At 42.4% G+C, this 19117-nt stretch overlaps 1 protein-coding gene across 2 annotated transcripts in view; it reads left to right on the top strand.

The window, feature by feature from the left end:
• The window catches only part of EXOSC4 (exosome component 4), a 270272-nt gene that overhangs the window by 117825 nt on the left and 133330 nt on the right, over positions 1-19117 (top strand). For both annotated transcript variants that reach the window (XM_044067416.1, XM_044067417.1), the window contains one exon: positions 4026-4232. In XM_044067416.1, the coding sequence (XP_043923351.1) occupies positions 4026-4232 (207 nt within the window). The remainder of the gene's footprint in view (positions 1-4025; positions 4233-19117) is intronic.

Genomic DNA, 19117 nt, shown 5'->3' with positions numbered 1-19117 from the left:
TTCCCAGAAAAGAGGGCACTTGGCACCCCATCCTGGATCTATCCATTCTGTACACCTCCATGGTGGTCCCCAGATTCAAAATGCTAACTTTGCAGCAGCTGCTGCCTATGCTGACAAAAAATACCTGGCTAGTCACCCTAGACCTAAAAGATGCCTACCTCCACATCTCCATAAGGGGATCCTGCAGGAAATTCCTGCACTTCTGAGTAGGATCACAGCACTTTCAGTTCTCTGCGGTGCCCTTTGGCTTATCTACTGCACCCAGAGTATTCGCCAAATTCTTAGCCCCAGCCATAGCATTTTGCAGATGGAGAAATGTACAGATTTGCCCTTACCTGGACGACTGCCTCATTCAAGCAGAGTGCAAAGAAAAGCTGCTCCAGGACCTTCTCTTTGTCAAATCCCTCCTAACTTCTCTAGGGTTCACCATCAATGAGAAGAAGTCAAACCAAACATCCTCCTGGAAGATCATTTTCTTGGGAGCACTGCTAGACACAGCATCCCAAACGACCTTCCTATCCCCAGAAAAGCAGAGCTTCCTGCCTCTCTACTTTACCCAGCTGGCTTCCAGAAGTCACCTCACTGCAAGGAAGTTCCTACAAGCCCTGGGGTATATGGCATCTTGCATCCTTCTTATTCTTGGCTTCATATGAGAACTTCATTGGTATGTAAAGAACCTTTGGTGTCAGGACTCTGTCTCTAGAGACCTCTCTCCCTCTGATCCCATGTATAAGGGCTGAGCTTCTCTAGTGGGCAAGGGCCTGTGCCAAGAACAAGGGTCTTCCCTTCATCCTCTGCCCTACCGGTCAGACCATCACCACCGACGCCTCAGACATTGCTTGGGGCACTCACCTAGCAGGCAGGTGCACCCAAGGTCTTTGGGATGCTCAGCACCTTCCATTACACATCAGTCAGAAAGAAAAGATGGCAGTACAAAAGGCTCTGACATCCTTCAAACCCATCTCCGGCCAGGGATTCTCCTTATAAAAACAGACAACACCACAGTAATGTGGTACATCAACAAAGGGGGAGGGGACCCAGTCTTACTCTCTGTGCAGGCTAGCCATGAACCTCTGGCTGACAGCCACCTCCATGGGTCTACACCTAATTGTGTAAAAAGAACTGGATACCAAACCAAGGATCCACAACGACAATCCAAACGAACAAAAATCCACCACAGCAATGCAAGGAAACAGCTACACCATACACAAAGCGAAATCCTTTATTACAGCAAGATACAGACTAAGCGCTTTCACCAGTAAACTGGTATCCTCAGAGTCACTGAGGATACCAGTTTACTGACCGCTTCTGTATCTATTGCCCAATACCTACCAGGGGTCAACAACACCCTGGTAGACCACCTAAGCAGAAACTTACTGGACCCCCACGAATGGTATCTCCACAGGAAAACTTTTCTGCAAATCACTCGGGAGTGGGGGCATCCGGAGGTGGACCTCTTTGCTTCGCACCTCAACCACCAGTTGCACAAATTCTGTACAAGAGAGTATCACCTCCTAGCATGGAAGGTGGATGCCTTGACCTTCCCTTGGAACTCCCTCTTTCTGTACGCGTTCCCACCTCTGCCTCTTATTCGCAAGGTACTGATCAAAATAAGGGAGGAGAGAACAGAGGCCATCCTCATTGCTCCAGATTGGCCCAGACAGCATTGGTACCCCTTACTGCGCAGCTTGGCTTTACAGCCCCCCCAAGCAGCTTCCCCTGATCTCAGACCTCTTGACCCAGATGGGGAGGGGAGTACTGCACCCAGACCTGCAAACTCAATCTTTCAGCATGGCTAATACTTTAAAAGCAAACAAGGGGTCCCTGATAAGCAAACGGGTCCTAGACATCATCACCGAGGCCAGAAGGCCCAGCACCAGAAAATCTTACGCAGAGAAATGGAACGGATTCTGCTCCTGGAGCTAGTCCAGAGGGGCCAGTACCTCACATACTTCCATCCCTCTTATTTTGGATTACCTAGCCGAGTTACTCAAAAGTGGCCTCTGCTTCTCTTCTATTAAAATCCATGCCTCAGCCATTTCAGCCCATTATGATTCAGACCTACCCCTCTTCTCTCATTCTTTGATTAAACAATTCCTCAGAGGAGCTTTTAATATCAGACCTCCCTGAAGGCCTCCCACGCCAGCCTGCGACTTGAATTAACATTACCTCCTTTTGAACCTGCTGCTTCAACAGAATTGAAATACCTCTCCTGGCAGACTGCCTTCCTACTTGCTATCACCTCAGCCAGAAGGGTTTCAGAAGTTCAGGCACTCATGGCTGTTGAGCCCTTCATCATCTTCCAGGCAGACAGGGTCTCCCTGAGGACTAACCTCTCCTTTATGCCCAAGGTGGTATCTGATGTGACCCTCAACCAGGCCATACACCTACCCACCTTCTTTCCCAACCCTCAAAACAAGGGGGAAAGAATTCTGCACTCGCTAGATGTGCACAGACAACTCAAGATACTATCTGGACCGTATTAAACCCTTTAGAAAAACAGACCAGCTGCTTGTCAGCATTGCCCCAGGGGCAGAGGGGAAGCCCATTTCCAAGCAAACCATTTCCACATGGATATCGCACTGTATCCATTTCTGCTACAGACTACATGGGAACCCCCCCCCCAAGTGTATTTGTACCCATTCCACTAGGGCAGCCTCCACTTCCACAGCCTTTCTCAGAGGAGTCCCCACCAGGGACGTCTTGGAAGCTGCCACCTGGACCTCTGTCCATACCTTTACAAAGCATTACCACCTACTGCTTTTTTCCTAAGTCTAGGGCAGGGTTTGCCTCTGCAGTTCTGCAGGGCTTGCTGACCCATGCCTAGGGCTCTAACCTATCCTTCCACCCCTCTCCTCAGCTTTGGGAATCCTCCCACAGGTGATGACTGCAACAGTGAAACACAAAGAACATAGTGCAGTTGTGTACACTTGCCATATATGTAGATGTTCGAGTGTATTCACTTTTGCAGTCCTGCTTTCCCTCCCTCCATCCTCCTTATATCCTCTTTCCCTAGGGTGGGGCATAAGCTTCCCACCGTGGCTTTTGGCCACCAGGACCACTTTACCTTATTTCCTTGTGCTTCTGACTGGTTAGGGCAAGAAAAACTGATGTAATGACGTTGGCTGCCTTGCTTTATAGCACTGATGACCTGACGTCAGACTACAGGTGACTGCAGCTGACGTAGAAAAACAGTGACTCAGGTATTCGGGCCGGCCGAGGGCTACCACAGCAGGGATAACCCACAAGTGATCACTGCAACAGTGAATACACTTAAACATCTACATTTATGGTAAGTGTACACAACTGTACTTTCTACTCCATATTCCAGAGGATAGCAACTAGAGAAATATAATCCATATGTCTTTCAGGAATTGCCTGAGTGGTAAGAGGTGAACCAGATGGACATGGTACTTATAAAACCATAGTAGAACTAAAGTAATTTATAATCCACCATATCAAGTATAGCCTTGGGACTAAGGAGGATCAGAATGGAATATAACCATTGGCTTGCAGCTATAAGTATGTCACTAACAACTCAAAGGCTGTCTCTGTTTGCTATGCCTTTGTCTACAAGCAGAGTAATCTGGGTCAGAGTTTATAGGTGTCAGGCATGAACATACATTTGCATATATACTCAGTAACCCTGCCCAGGAAAGGAAGGTTACATTTTGGTTGGTAATGTGAAACTCTGGCAATCTGGAGAATTTTGTCATAGTACCAGCTGATTAATGAAGTGAGTTAAGGATGAAAGCAGCAGAGCTGAAGAAATGTGAAATGCTTTGTATTGCAGAGGGTAGGGCAACACATGGATTAGCCTTCAAATAAGGAGACTTTTTAGTAAAAATGGCACACAAGTCTAAATGGAAGAGGAACAGTGGAAAGAGACAGAAACAGACTAGTGTATTTAAGCATGGAATATGAAAAACAAATGTACGGTCTATTGAACTGCCTTGAAGATGTTATAAAATATGGTTAAAGTTGGTTAGCAGCAGTTTTGATTAGTCTTAATTTTTCTGTTTCAGATCCGTGGCTCTAGAAGTAAAAGTTTGCATGATAAAGCAACAATAAACTGCCAATACAGCATGGCAACTTTTAGCACAGGGGAACGTAAGAGACGTCCACATGGTGATCGCAAATCCAATGAAATGACACTGCATCTTAAGCAGACTTTTGAAGCAGCAATACTAACACAGCTGTATCCTCGCTCTCAAATTGACATCTATGTCCAGGTACAAAAAAATTACATTTAAAAGGAATGCAGTAGTCAGAAGTGTGTGTTTTTTTTTTTTTTTTTTTTTTTTTAGTGGTAAATGAAACTAGCTTAGAATACATTTGCATATGGCTGTATTTTACTAGCTATGATTCACTGAAAATAGCACTGGTTTGACATAAAGTATAGATGGCAAAATGGCTGTGATGCTTTCTTTACAAACATAGGGTTTTATTCACATCTTTGGTCACTTTCTGGTTATTGGCTAGGCATGTAATGATCTGTAGACAGATTGTCTAGTATTTACCTATGAGCCTATAAACCTATGTTGGTCCACAGAAGTAATATGTTTTGTATATTAATCTGTGAATTTTCTCCCACTTACACTAGCCTTCTATTATGCCAAGTAACATTTTATGTATGTTTTGCGTGCGCTGTTGCTTATTTTTCTTTATCGCCTTCCATTTCTGTGTGACGGCTTCAAATAATACTTTTCATTTTTGTGATGTTTTTGATGCTGTCATAGTAAATGACCCTTGTACAGAGATGTCTAGTCTTTTAAAGATCTGTGTCTGACACAGAATAGTAAGTGATTGTCTTTTTCGTTTCTAATTATCTTTAAGTTATCACCTAAATATACATGCACATAAATTAACATCAAAGAAAATTAACCTTGTAAACCTTTATCCTATTCATGAATTATACAACAGTTATTTACTCCAACATTGCATAAGTTGCACAATTCCTGTCTTCCCATAAACCTCACTCTGTCTTCACCAGTATCCTGTACGTATTCTATGTATTTCTAAGTAATTTGAATGCTCCTCTCTTAAAGATCCCCCCGTAGTTCCTTTATCACTTTTACAGTGTACAGTAATTCAATTACAGTTGGTTTAGATTTTCATTTACATTTTCTAGTAAACGTTTTTTTGGTAGAAAAAAGCATTACACTTAGTAAGATGTTACCATGAATAGGCGATTCAAATCCTGTGTCCCAGCTCAAAAGAAACATTTACTTAGTTACAGCTATTTGCTCCCCCAATGTTTCTGGCAGAGTAGTCCATCTGAAGTTTTTAAAATCTGCCAACTTGTTACACTCCCAAAAAGGTGTTCCATTCTACCTCTTTCTTTTCCACCATACCTCCAGCATTTGTTAGCAACCTGAGAAAAAAATCTCTTAAGTTTGCTTATGGTATAAAAATACCTGTGCAAATACTTCCATGCAAAACTCCTAAACCTTTTGAACCTTGTTGCATACTTGAGAGTCCTATAGCTGTCCTTCAATTGTTCTTATGTAAATTACCATGTTCAGTCTCTCTACCCAATCTTTTCTAATCTCCTATGAGTGATTTTTCTAGTTATCATACACTATTCTATATGCCCTACTAATTATCCCTTTTTAAAGCAGCTTAAGACTCAACTAAAACCACTACCACAGCTGATCTTTCACATAGTACTCACCTTTTCCTTTCTCTTTATTCTCTGATGTCATTCACTGGTAGGGAAGGCGGTCTCTAACCTGCAGTCCTAACTTTTGGTTGGCCTTATCCCACTCTGTCACTTTTCTCTTGCTAGTTGTATGCTCCCAGTATTTTGGTTCATTTGCCAGTTGTCTCCAAAAAAATTTCTACCCCGCTTGCCTAAGCCTACTTTCACTAATCCCTTTTGGCAAAATTCCTTTTTCTCCATTCCCACATTGGCATAGTTTTTAGAATACTTTCTGCAACATTAAGTACAATATCATGTATGGTGGTAGTTGTTCATCTTCAGAATCTGCATGCAAAATCCCCACTACCATTTCATCATTATCGCTGTCCACAGCCTTCTGCTTGTGTTATGTATATGAGCCTTAACTACATATGTCTAAAGTCTCCATTTAATCAGGTAATCCTAAACCACCATTTTCTATGGGGATGATCAACTTATCACATTTAACTCTTGCTCTCTTCCTTCAACTCTTTTATCCACAACCTCCCTCTGGTTGATAAAAAATAATATGCCTAACCAGTATATAAAACTAAAGGGACTAAAAATATTTTTCAGTGCTGATGTCCTATCCATTTCCAAAAGCAAGACATTACAGTTTGTCAGCTTTTGTATTATTTTCTGTTTTGTTTCTTCTTGTGTATCCCTTGCTGCTATAACAGAATTATTTTTAGTCCATACGCATAAATACTTCATCTTATGTCCACATAGGTATTGTTATTGTTGAACCAATTCTTGTGTAGGTACAAAAAAGACTTGAAACTGTATCAAAATATTCCACAACATGCAAGTATCCTTTTCTGGACTTATTGGTGCAAAATATCATCTGTGAATAAAGCTAACTTTTTTGATTAACTTACCAGTTATATCCTTGAGTTTTTAAGTCCTTTATTTTCTTTGCCAGTGGCTCTAAATATAAATCCAACAAAGGATAAAGAGGACACCCCTGCCTGATCCTTCTGTTCAAACACAGCTTGCTGGAAAGAAAGGGTGGGAGATGGCATAATGGTTAAGGTCTTTGCCTCACAGATTCAAGATGCAGAGTTTGATTCTGACTTGGTTTATTGGTTAGGTTTGTAATAGTCTCCAGACTTATTGTCTAGTTTTTTTAACCCCCTTTGGCATGTAACTAACTAAACGGTTGGAAAGTCCACAAAGGTTTCTCAACAGAAGAATTCAGGACATGGATACATTTTCCTACACTGATTTTCTAAAGGTTCTGTCTCTGTATTTAGTCTGCTAGGGGCTAGTGAGAAGGCGATCTTTGCCTGTCTTAAAGGGCTTCCTTAGACCCAGCCCTGAGTGATCTGTTGAGCATATGCAAAACAAACAGCACTAGATCCAGGGATCTGAACTTTGCTTGTATCTTAAACAGAATGCAGTGGAGAGAGATATATGTGTCCCAAAGGATCCCTGCAGTATGGAATAGGCTCCGTATCCATGTAAAGCAGAGTTTATCTTTAACCCTATTCAAACAGAACCTTGACAATTGGATGGGAAATAGTACATTTATCCCCAGTCTAGTTCCCTTGTCCCTTATAAAATGAGACTGTCAATAAGAAAGGTATTACTCTAACATCCCCCCCCCACACACACACCCTTAGTTACCTTCCTACTAACATGCCTCACCCACCCCCATATAGATGGGTACTTGGGGTGTATGGCTAGGTTAGTTAGAGCCATAGCGGTCGTTAACCTGGTAACAGCCTAGGAAATCCTCCTACCTTAATTCTTGCCTCCAACCCTTCTTTAACCTCTTAATTAACCCTTTTATTCTATCAGGAAATGCAAATACTTCAGTTGCCGTACTCATACAATCACTGCTGACACTATTAAATGCTTTCTTTGCATTAGGACCTACCAGCAATAGCAATATTTTCTTACATTGTGCTTCCATCTGGATCATCGCTGTTCTCTTAATGTCAAATATTTGCCTTCCCTCCATAAAAAACACATTGAGCCATGACTGTTAATTTTGTCAGCACCTTTGCCATTCTCTTAGCTAGTATAGGCATGAACACTTTACAATGATTAAAATTAAAATGGGTCTTTCTGAAGCTTGGTCTGAAGGGTTGTACCCACTCGGCTTTTTTTCTAAGATGCTGGTGCTTCCCCCCTTTTAAAATGTTAAAATCTTCCAGATCTTTTCCCTCCTAACTGCCAGACTTCGACAGGAATATCATCTATTCTTAGATACTTTCCTCTTGAATTATTATACATCACCATTTATTTCATCTCTTCCTGTCCTGGCTATTAATTGTTGAGCCTCCTCTTCCTCTAATGCTGACATAATTAGGTCTTCCGTAAATGTTTCCATTTGTGCTTTTTTGTGGTTTCCACATTTCTCTACTTTTGTACAATTTATGAAATACCTAATACCTATGTAGGATCTCTGGTTATATTTCTTGTCATAGGCTCCCTAAGTTTCACTACAACCTTCTACTTTCTGTTACCCAGGTCATTGTGCTAAAAAGTTTTTGCACTCTAGAATTATCAAAAATGTTTGCTTTTGAACCTTTTGAACTGTTGTAATTGGCTGAATGTCCATTCTGAAAGCCTTTCTTTGCCAAATTCCCATCTGCATTTCTATCCAAATATGTCTCTTGTCGTTACTGTTTTCACTCTACACTTCTTAATACAACTCAGTACTCTCTCTTTTTTTTGTTTGTACATGCAGATCATTTACACTCCGTGTTGTTATTGACAAAGGAGCCATTCTGGGGAAAAAAAAAAAAGAGATTACTTTAACATATTATACGTGGCATTTCTTTTGAATATGCTTCCAGCTTAGATGCACACACTGTTTGGCAGGCTGATCTTGTATGTAGTTGCTACTTCTCAGATCTGTTTTAACCATATCTTATTTTTACAGACTTGTCACTTCAATAAAAACACTTGAGAAACAAAAAAAAAACTAAATAAATAGAACTTTAAACATTCCAGCCCCTTTTAACTTGCATCAGTGTACAACAATGTACACTTGTCAGGAAAGTTTACCTTTCCATGTAGGGTTAGGTGCCCCAAATAGATAGCTGCACCTGCAGGAACTACCAACTTTAAAGTAGGTTTGATCATGGTGAAAGTACATGGTAGAGTCTGTGTTCCAAAAAAGACAGATAATGGCTATCCTTGTCCTATCTCTGTTTCTCTCCCAGCAGTGAAAAACAACTTATGTGCTCTTAGTTTTAAGAGGGACTACACTAGCTACCTTTAAATAAGTAAACCAGATTTTGCATCGTTATATTTAATGTACTGAAGAACTACGATGGCTTAGGATGCAGCTTTTTGCAAAATTATTCCCTTCCCACAGTGTCAGACTTTATTTTATTGATCTGTTTATCAGTTTCTCTTAAAATGCTAATTATAATGTTCCTTGCACATATCACTCAGAACACTGTTCAGACCTTTCCTGATTAATTGCTTACACTTCTAGACTCATCATCAATAACTGAAAGCATTTGCATTTAGAAAAAAGAGCAAATAGTTTTGCAAATGCATGAATGTGAAATTGTTCAATCTCGCCGTTTGTTCTTACACACGGGTTCGGAGCCGATCCTCGGCTCCGAGTCAGCCGCATCACCAGCTCCGCATCTTCGAGAAAGCTTGAGGCACAGTAATATCCCATGATCCTCAGGTGCTAACCCTCAGATCTAGTTTGCCACTAGCAGCAGATCGCATCGAGAGGCTCGGGCCAGTAGAATTTTTACTATATATTTCTTGTTATATACTTCTAATTTTATTTTTTATACTCTTTCTTTATAGTGTGATAAGTTTATTATATAGTTGTTGTTTAAGACTAGTTTAGTTTGTTACCTTAAAATTCTTAGTAAAGGCCTTAGGCCGTTTTTCTGTAAGGATTTACAGTACTTTAATAGTTTTTTTTTTGCCTTCAACTTTTTCTATTTTTCATATATATATATATATATATATATATATATATATATATATATATATATATATATATATATATATATCATAGTGTGCTGTGTGTTTTACAGTTTAGATATATATATTACATTTAAATTGTATTATAGGGATTTTTTTCTTGTGCTGTGTTTTTTCTTGGATTTTTCCCTTTCTGTTAAAAATGTCAGAAAAGACCAAAAGTGGTTTTAAAAGGTGTCCGTGCAGACAGAAGATGTCCATTACTGACAACCACTCATCCTGCGTCTACTGTCTTGGCCCTCTCCACTTGCAGGAAGACTGTTCCATCTGTCATTCCTTTAGTGGGAGGGTCATGCTGGAAAGAAGCAGAAAGTTGGTTGACAGAGGGTTGCTTAAACCCGAGTTTCAGGAGGCCCTGGACAAGGCTGAACAGGTTTCAAAGTCTTCGAAGGGGTCGAAGTCTTCAAGAGTGTCTGAGCCCAAGTCATCGGCTCCGAGCACCTCTTTTCAGATTCGGACACCGGCTCCTATGACTTCAGTGACGGGTGTCGAGACCTTATCTCTGCACGAGGCTCAGGTCTTGGAGCCGGTATCAGAGGTACCACCGTCTGCTATCCTTCGCTCGGTGACCGCTTCGATCCCTTCGACCCGTTCTTCGAGGCCACTTTCCGACTCCGATGTGGACCAAGGGGTACAGAAGCTTATGGAGAACTTGGCTTTGTCCAAGTTAATCGAGGTTTCGTCCCAGCTGGTTTTGAAACTCAAAGCTATTCCAGTTCCCTCAACACTTCCTCCTCCGAGACCCGTCGAGTCATCGGTGTTAGGAGTCGAAGAACCGATGATTGTAGAGCCCTCGGTGCCGAAGCCTCCAGTAGTGATATCGGCTCCGTTGACCTCGACTCCTTCGGAACCAGCCGGAGAGTCTCGGAGCCGAAGATGTTTCCTGGGTTCCGGGGGGGGTAGTCGAACTGATGTATAGATTCTGACTCTTCCCCTCGGTGCCTCGGCTCAGATCAGTTCGGATCCGTCCTCGGTGTCAGAGCCCGTGGTTCCGATTTCGGAGAAACAACCTCCTTCTTCGGATTGGGTCGGATCTTCGGGTCGGGACACCGGTGCCTTTGACATCATGAGGAAGGTCTTGTCTGATCAGACACATACTTCATCGGTATCTTCATCTCCTTCCCCAAAAGGTCCGTGTTCTGCTTCTGTGCCTTCGGTACCGACCAAGCGTCGAGACCCAATGCCTCAGAAGTTCCCACAGGGCGACTCTGGTTCCTCAGATGCGTCCCCAGAAGCTCCCGCTGAGGATGTTCTGAGGAAACGACTGTGCAAGAGGAGGCACATTCCCCTCAGGAATCTCTCACATCTGATACCGATTTAGATGAAACAGAAGGGTCCCCACGGTCCAGCTCTGAGGATGTCTCGTTTGCAGACATTTTGGAAATCCTGAAGCAAAGAGGGGACTGGCAAACCCTTACCCCTTCTGTGGATGAATCTGTCTTACTGAAGGCATTTGGGACTCAACCTTCTACCTCCTGGGTGACTCCACCCTTTGACGATCTCATGGATCTAATAGCTCGGAGGGCTTGGGAAACACCTGATACAGTGGAACCAGTCCCTCATAAACCAAACTAATACATGACGGCTCCCCAAGATAAATCCTATCTTACAAAAGGAGTTCCCGTAGATACTATGGTAGTGGCGGCGGCCACTAAGAAAGAGATGTCTGAATCTTCTTCCTCTGTCCATCCTCCTAATAAGGATTCTAGGACAATGGACAGATATGGGAAGCGCATATTTAGTTCGGCGACTTTTTCCATCTGATCGCTCAACTACCTTACGCATTTCATGCGTTTATAGAGAGATCTCATTAAGGAACTAGGAGATACTCTCCAGGGACACACAGATGCTGCTGTTGCCGAGAAAGTGACAGCGCAACTTAACACCCTAAATTCCATAGTCAACTCGTCCATGAGGCTGATTTCATACGCAGCCGAAGGGTCGAGTAGAGCGGCAGCTTCAGCGATCGCCCTGAGAAGACAATCCTGGTTGCGCTTATGCTCCTTTGCGGAAGCCTTTAAGTCTTCCTTTGCCAACGCCCCCTTTGATGGTGCCTCCTTGTTTGGGCCCAAAGTAAAGGAGACTCTCACGAGGTGTGAACAAGAAGGGAAGACCCTGTCTGCCATAGGGGTCCATTTTTCCGTTCCATCTCGACCCTACCCTAAAGGGCAACGAGGAGGAAAAATGTGGTTCCGAAAGACTCCGGGATCTTTTCAGCACACCCAAAGTGACGCCCCCTCCGGAGGCAGAGGAGGGGGAAGAAACGGAAGACGCCGCCCAGCCGGCAGAGGGGGGTCCTCAAAATCAGGGTGACAGAGAGACCTTCTCTGGAAAGCCCTTCCAGCACTCCTGAGTGCAGGCCCAGCTGTCCTACTCTGGAGGCAGTCGGGGGTCGCTTGGCTTTATACCCAGAGGCCTGGCTAAATCTTACATCAGATTACTGGGTAAAAAGCATAGTTACCAGAGGCTACAACATCCCCTTCATAAAAATGCCACCCAACTCCAAAAAACTCCCAGACGTTCCACCCAGTCTGCGAGACCAAGCAACCATAGAGATAGGAAGGTTGCTCGAAAACAGAGTCATCCAACCAGTCCCAGCGGACCAAATAGGATCCAGAACTTACTCAAGGTTCTTTTTAGTTCCAAAGAAAACAGGGGACTGGAGGCCAGTTTTAGACCTCAGCAAGTTAAATACCTTTGTGAAAAAGGAAAAGTTCCGGATGGTCACGCTTCAGTCAATCCTCCCTTTTCTGCAGAAGGGCGACTGGATGTGCTCTATAGATCTCAAAGACGCATACTACCATATCAAGATGGCCAGGGTGTCCAGAGATTACTTGCACTTCCGGCTGGGAGCCAGTCATTTCCAGTTTCGCGCTCTGCCCTTTGGTCTCTCCTCAGCCCCCAGGGTGTTCACCAAATGCATGGCAGTAGTAGCGTCTCACTTGAGACAAAACGGATTCCGGGTGTTTCCTTATCTAGACGACTGGCTCCTATCCGCCACCACCGAGTATCGTCTTCTACAAGCCAGGGACTACACCATCAGTCTTTGCTCTTCACTAGACATAACGGTGAATTTTGGAAAATCTGTCTTATCGCCGTCACAGCGTATCTTATTTATAGGAGCACAGCTAGACACTTCCCTGGCTCAAGTTACTCTCCCCCCACCAAGAGTATCAGACCTCAGGCATCAAATTTCGCTCCTTCTTAACAACAAGAGAGTCCCTGCATGACAAATATTAAGAGTGCTAGGCTTGATGGCAGCCTCCCTTCTTGTAGTTCCTTTAGGCAGGATGCACATGAGGATTCTTCAATGGATGCTATTCGCCCAGTGGTCGTATCTACAACTTCCACTGTCTCACGAAATCTTGATCACGAATTCTTGCAAGAAGGATCTCTTGTGGTGTATACACAGTCAAGAGCTAACACTAGGACGACCGTTTGTCTTACCCAGTCCGGTAGCAACTCTAACCACGGACGCTTCCCTGATAGGGTGGGGGGGTTCTTTCAGGGACAAACAGTCCAAGGTCAATGGTCCATCTTGGAGTACAATCTGCACATCAGTGTTCTAGAGCTGAGGGCAGTGTTTCTAGCGTTGCAACACTTTCACAAGTCCTTACCTCGGGGAACAGTGACAGTTCAGACAGACAACATGTCAGTGGTCTGGTACATAAACAAGCAGGGGGGAACCAGATCTTACCCGTTTTGCAGAGAGGCCCTCAGAATTTGGCAATGGGCAAAGTCCACTGGACGCTTTCTGATAGCAACGCACATCCCGGGGACTTCCAACGTAATCGCCGACAGGTTGAGCAGAGCCATCCTGTTCCCTCACGAGTGGTCCCTCAAACCTCAAGTGGCGGAAGAGATCTTCCGCTGATGGGGCCAGCCTTGCTGCAACCTGTTTGCATCCCCATTGAATGCCAAATGCAGAAGCTACTTTGCCCTGTTACCCCCTCCAGGGGGTGTCCCCAGGGACGCACTGGTATACGATTGGCCCCCTGGTCTCCTTTATGCTTTTCCTCCTGTTCCACTAATTCCCAGGTTTTTGCAGAAAGCCAGGCATCTGGACAGGACCATAATACTGATAGCCCCATTCTGGCCTTGACAAATCTGGTTTCCCTTCCTTCAATCTCATCAAGTGGAGGAACCATGGATACTGGACCCGGAGCCAGACCTGTTGACACATTCGTCGGGAGTTCCTCACACCTTCCTCAAGTCCCTCAAACTGACAGCTTGGCTGCTCTGCTTCCCATCTTAGCCAGGTTGGAGTTACCATCCCCTACAGTACAACAAATTATTGTATCTTCTCACAAACCATCTACAAGGAAATGGTACAACAGCAAATGGAACCGTTTTGCGCACTGGGCCTCCAAACAAGGTATCGATCCATTTGGGGCTCCAGTACACAAGATACTAGATTTCATTACCACACTTTTTCAAGAAGGAGCATCAACATCCACTATAAGGGTTCAACTGGCCGCTATATCCAATTTTCATATTGGCCGTGAAGATGGTTCTCTTATGTCCCACAGGCTTTGTAAAGCCTTCATGAAAGGTACCTTTCACCTCTGTCCCCCCTTTCGTAATCCAATATCCCCTTGGAATCTTAATCTCATGCTGTCACAACTCATGTTGTCCCCATTTGAACCAGCAGCCACAACTCCGTTAAAATTTCTCTCATGGAAAACACTTTTTCTGGTTGCCATCACTTCCGCCAGGAGAGTTTCAGAGTTACAGGCTCTATCTACCCTACCCACGATACATGATTTTTCATCCAGATAGAGTAACCTTGCGCACCAGTCCGTCCTTCCTTCCGAAGGTTTGTTCGATTCAGAACATCAATCAATCTATCGAACTACCTACCTTCTTTAAAAATCATTCCAATAAGCTAGAATACACATTGCACAAGTTGGACGTTCACAGACAACTAAGATTTTACTTACATAGGACAAAAGAGTACAGAAAGTCAGATCAACTATTTGTCTCATATGCTGACCAAAGAAAAGGACAGGCAGTAACGAAGGTTACCTTATCCAAATGGCTCTCAGATTGCATAAATTTGGTATATGCTGAATCAAAACAGCAACTCCCTTTCAAACCCAGAGCTCATTCTACAAGGGCGATTGCTACCTCTTCAGCCCATACCGCTCGTTTGCCTTTAGATACCATTTGTGCAGCGGCAACTTGGGCAAAACCACATACTTTTATCGCCCACTATAAGCTAGACAAAAGCTCCAGGGACAGGGCGCTTTGGTTCCACTGTACTCAGGAATGTTCTCCCTTGAGCCACCCGGGAAAAAGGAGCTAGGGACGCTACCCGTGTGTAAGACCAAACGGCGAGATTGAACAATTTCACATTAAGAAGTTATGTCTTACCATAACGATCCATGTGAATTGTTCATCTCGCCTTTGTTCTTATATTCCCCCCCTTCATCCCCCATCCTGCGGTCTGGGAGAACGGTTTTCAACTAGATTCCTTTTCAGCCTTTTCTAGATATGGTTGGCATGTTATTGTGCATTAGTAATGGCATCTTTTCTCCTCTACTTGACAGTAGGGTTCCAGACACTGTGTAGTATCTGTTTATAAGTGTTCTAGACACAGTTCTAAAAGGGATTCTTCTGGTATAGCAAACTAGATCTGAGGTTTAGCACCTGAGGATCATGGGATATTACTGCGCCTCGAGCTTTCTCGAAGATGCGGAGCTGGTGATGCGGCCGACTCGGAGCCAAGGATCGGCTCCGAACCCGTGTGTAAGAACAAAGGTGAGATGAACAATTCACATGGATTGTTATGGTAAGACATAACTTCTTATTACTCTTGTAGAGTTCAGAACACACTGGTCAGACCTCTCATGACTACATGCTTGTACCTGGTTTTGATCCTTATCTTAGTGAATATTGACTATTAGTAGTCTTAGTTTTGGTCTGTGTCTAAGCTCAGTCACATTGGCATCTGCTGAAAAAATAAATCCATTTACATATGGAAGATTGATTATGTATTTATTTATTGATTTATTTATTTAATGGTTTATGGTGTGAATGGACTCTGTTCTTCAGTGCTGTTAATTTCTTTGCGTCTGTCTTGATACCAGAATTGTTATACAATAAAATCTCATTTTTAATATGAACATTGCACATTGGACCGTTTCTGATTTGTTTATAATTTCACTCACTGTGGGGTACAACCAAGGCTTCTGAATCCACAGCTTTCAATTTTCAGATGGGTTAGTACACAGCTTTGGAAATATTCTAAGTCACAGACATATTTTGAGCAAGAGTAAGCTACCAGAACAGCATGACCATCCCCTGCACTTGCTGTGGAACTGCAGTCCTCATACAGGAACTGGAACTGTCTGCTTCTGTCTTTTCCCATCAGTACTAATAAGGTGTTTGTTAGAAGAAACTGTTTCTTGATGTAGTCATCAGCTACAGGAAGACATTTAAAAACATTTTTTTTCTCTGAGTTTATTAACATTTGTAGTTGCTCATTTATATCTTGCTGTGAGGTTAAATAAAGTGCAGCTAGGTATTGTCTTTGCACTCATTAAACACGCTGCACCAGTTGCATCCCTATGTTGGGTAAGCCCAGGCATTTTCTCTTTTCCAAGCAGAAAAGATGGCAACAAACTGCATGCAGTATTCATAATAATCATGCACATCATTTCCACAGTACTAACTTCGGATTCCAAGTGATCTGTCAACCAGAGTGGGATTCACCTCTGACTCGGGGAACACTTCCACTTACATTTTCCTTCTGTCTTCTAATTCCTGCAGTATTACTTCTTACTAAAGTGATTTAAAGTGATTAAACTTGTTTATTTGCTTGATTTTGTTTACCAGGAAGGTCCAGCTGGGCAGTAGTTTGTTCTTTTTCAGTGGAGGCCTGGGAGGAAAGGTGTGAACATAAGTACAGTAGGTATACAAATAGTAATAGTTGAGTATAACAGCACATTATTCATAAGATACACATATTTTAAGAAATAAGTGTAATGGTATGCACACATTTTAAGACAATAAGTATACAGTGTACAATTGTTAAAGTTACACTTTAATAATTTTCTGCTGAGTAAAGAAGGTGGATAAGTCTGAGAAGGTGATATTTACATCTCAGAATGGATGTATTTATATGAAATATCAGAGAATGGATGTATTTATATGAAATATCAGAGGCTTGGAGGTATCAGAAGTGTGACAGGAAGAGTCGCAAGGTAGATAATGCTAAAGTAAGTGAGTTGAGAGCATGTATGGAAGGAGATAAGATGTTGGGAAAGTGATCCTTTAGAAAGGTGTGGCATGTTTACTGTAAAAATATAGTGACCTTTGTGTGGGTGGTATCTGTTAGCGTGGAGATGAGCAAGAACAGCACAAGGAGTCTGACTGGTATTGCTTGAGCTGATTTTTAAATAAAGGGGTGGTTTTAATTTGCCTTAGAGCTCACTGAATTGAGTTCCAAAGCTTATCTACATAGGTGGTTTGCATTGAATCTCCAGCGTAGTTATTTGATTTGAATATATTGAGGAGCAGCTTGTCAGCTGAGCCCAAGGGACATTTGAGTGAGTAAGGGTGAAAGTTTTTTTAAGAACTGGACAGTTGTCTGGTTTATCGATAAGCTGCCTTGTCTAGAATGACTGAGAACTATTAACAGAGTACACCACCTGAGAAGGGCAGATGGGTCAGTGAGCTCACTTGGATAAGAATAACCCAAGTCATAGAGACATAATCCCCCCCCCCCCCCGATTGAATATGGAGCCCATGTGAATCTGTGCAGTGTGTCGATAACAGTATACCCCTGAGTAGTTTAACAGTAGAGTTTTGCATAACAGTAGAGTTTTGCACAAGCAGTCATCAGTCCAACAGTGTTAAAAAAACAAGCTAGAGGGATGACAAGACCAAACTAAAAGACTGCAGTGAGATTCTTTTGAAACATCAGCTTCTTGATCCTTGAAATGCTCCTCAGATGGAAGTAGGAGTAACATGGTTGGCACCTAGTTCCTGAATATAAACCAGTTATCGAGTATAACATTAAGATTGTTCTGAACTCTTGAGTAGCAGGATGATTAAAACTTTCCCATTGTGAAAACTGAGAATTAACTTTACTGGCTTTTTTAACAGCTTGGGTAAAATGCATTACTAGCTAACACTGCCTAGATGCCAGCAAAGAACAAATTTGGAGAAAGAGAAATATCAGCCGGAAAAATAGAAAGTAAAGGTCCGGCTACGAATAATCTTTCAGTACTGGAGATGGCTTCCAACAATTTAGATTAAAAAAATAAATGTACTTACAGGTGTTTTAAAATAAAAAAAACCACTGGAGGAATATATATATATATATATATATGTCAGTTGACAAAGGACTGGGGAAAAATAGAAGCTTTAAGTAGCTAAAATGTTGAACTGATAACACTGCAGAACTCAGAAGATGAAATGAAGGAAAGGCTACACAATGGAGGCGGTCTGGAGAAACAGGGAGAAAACATGGAGGCTGTAAGCCAGAGTGAAATGGTGGTAAAACGTATGGAAAATGAAGGAGAATTGGTAGAATAGCTACCAGAGGTGTTTATAAGTGATTAGGAGCAGTGAAAATGTTTTTGAATGGAGAGTAGGTCAAGAAGGAAATGGAAGTGAATGGAGAGCTGGAATGGATGTGGAGCAAAATTTCCAGAAAAATCTGTTTGAATCGACAGAAACAGTGGAAAAATGTATTATTTCAACTCTCCAGTAGGGAGGGCTGCAGGATGTTTATCTGAAGGAGATGATAAACCAGAGTAAGCCAGAGAGTGGAGCAATATCCTGGAGTGAGATTATGGAAAAATAGAAAAAAATGTGCCAGAGAAGGTTCCAGAGAAAAAGTCTTGTGCTGAAACAGTAGGAGATGTGACCAAAGAGGAGATGGGAATAAAGGAAATAGAAGAAATGTGTTGTTCAGGTGAGCAGTAAAAAGGAAGAAGGTTTGGACGGATACGAGGTATGGGATGATGTTATAGTACCATTGGGAGTTAAAGTGGAAGAGGTAAGAGCTTTCATTTTAATTAACAAAGCAACATTTTGTGACTTTGAAACTGGTCAGATCATGGAAAATTTTGGGAGGGTTTATGGGGGAAAAAAAGAAAACAGGCTTTCCATGGTCAGAATATGTTATACAACCCTTTTTAAACAAAAAAGGGTTTTCATTCGGATTAGAATTGAAATGGAAGTAAAAGCATTGAAAGAACATTTACTGGCAATATGTAAAGAAGTGATGGACACTACTAAAATATATGATTAAAGAGGACTATGAACTGAGGGATGGGAATGTCGAGTAATTTTAAAAATGGAAAATGACAATGTGATGGGAATGTGGAGTAATTTTAAAAATGGAAAATGGCAATGTGATGCATATACCTAGTATTAATGTTCATAGCAATAGAGGTTTTGTAAAGTATAGAGGTAAACACAAAACTTGCTATTTTTGTGGAAATAATGATCATTTAGTTATTG

The sequence above is a fragment of the Protopterus annectens genome, chromosome 3.part1 (genome assembly GCF_019279795.1).
Source record: "Protopterus annectens isolate FY-2018-M chromosome 3.part1, PAN1.0, whole genome shotgun sequence".
Classification (NCBI taxonomy): Eukaryota; Metazoa; Chordata; order Ceratodontiformes; family Protopteridae; genus Protopterus; species Protopterus annectens.
Note: the sequence above shows the minus strand (reverse complement) of the source record. Positions and strands in the feature narration are given on the sequence as shown.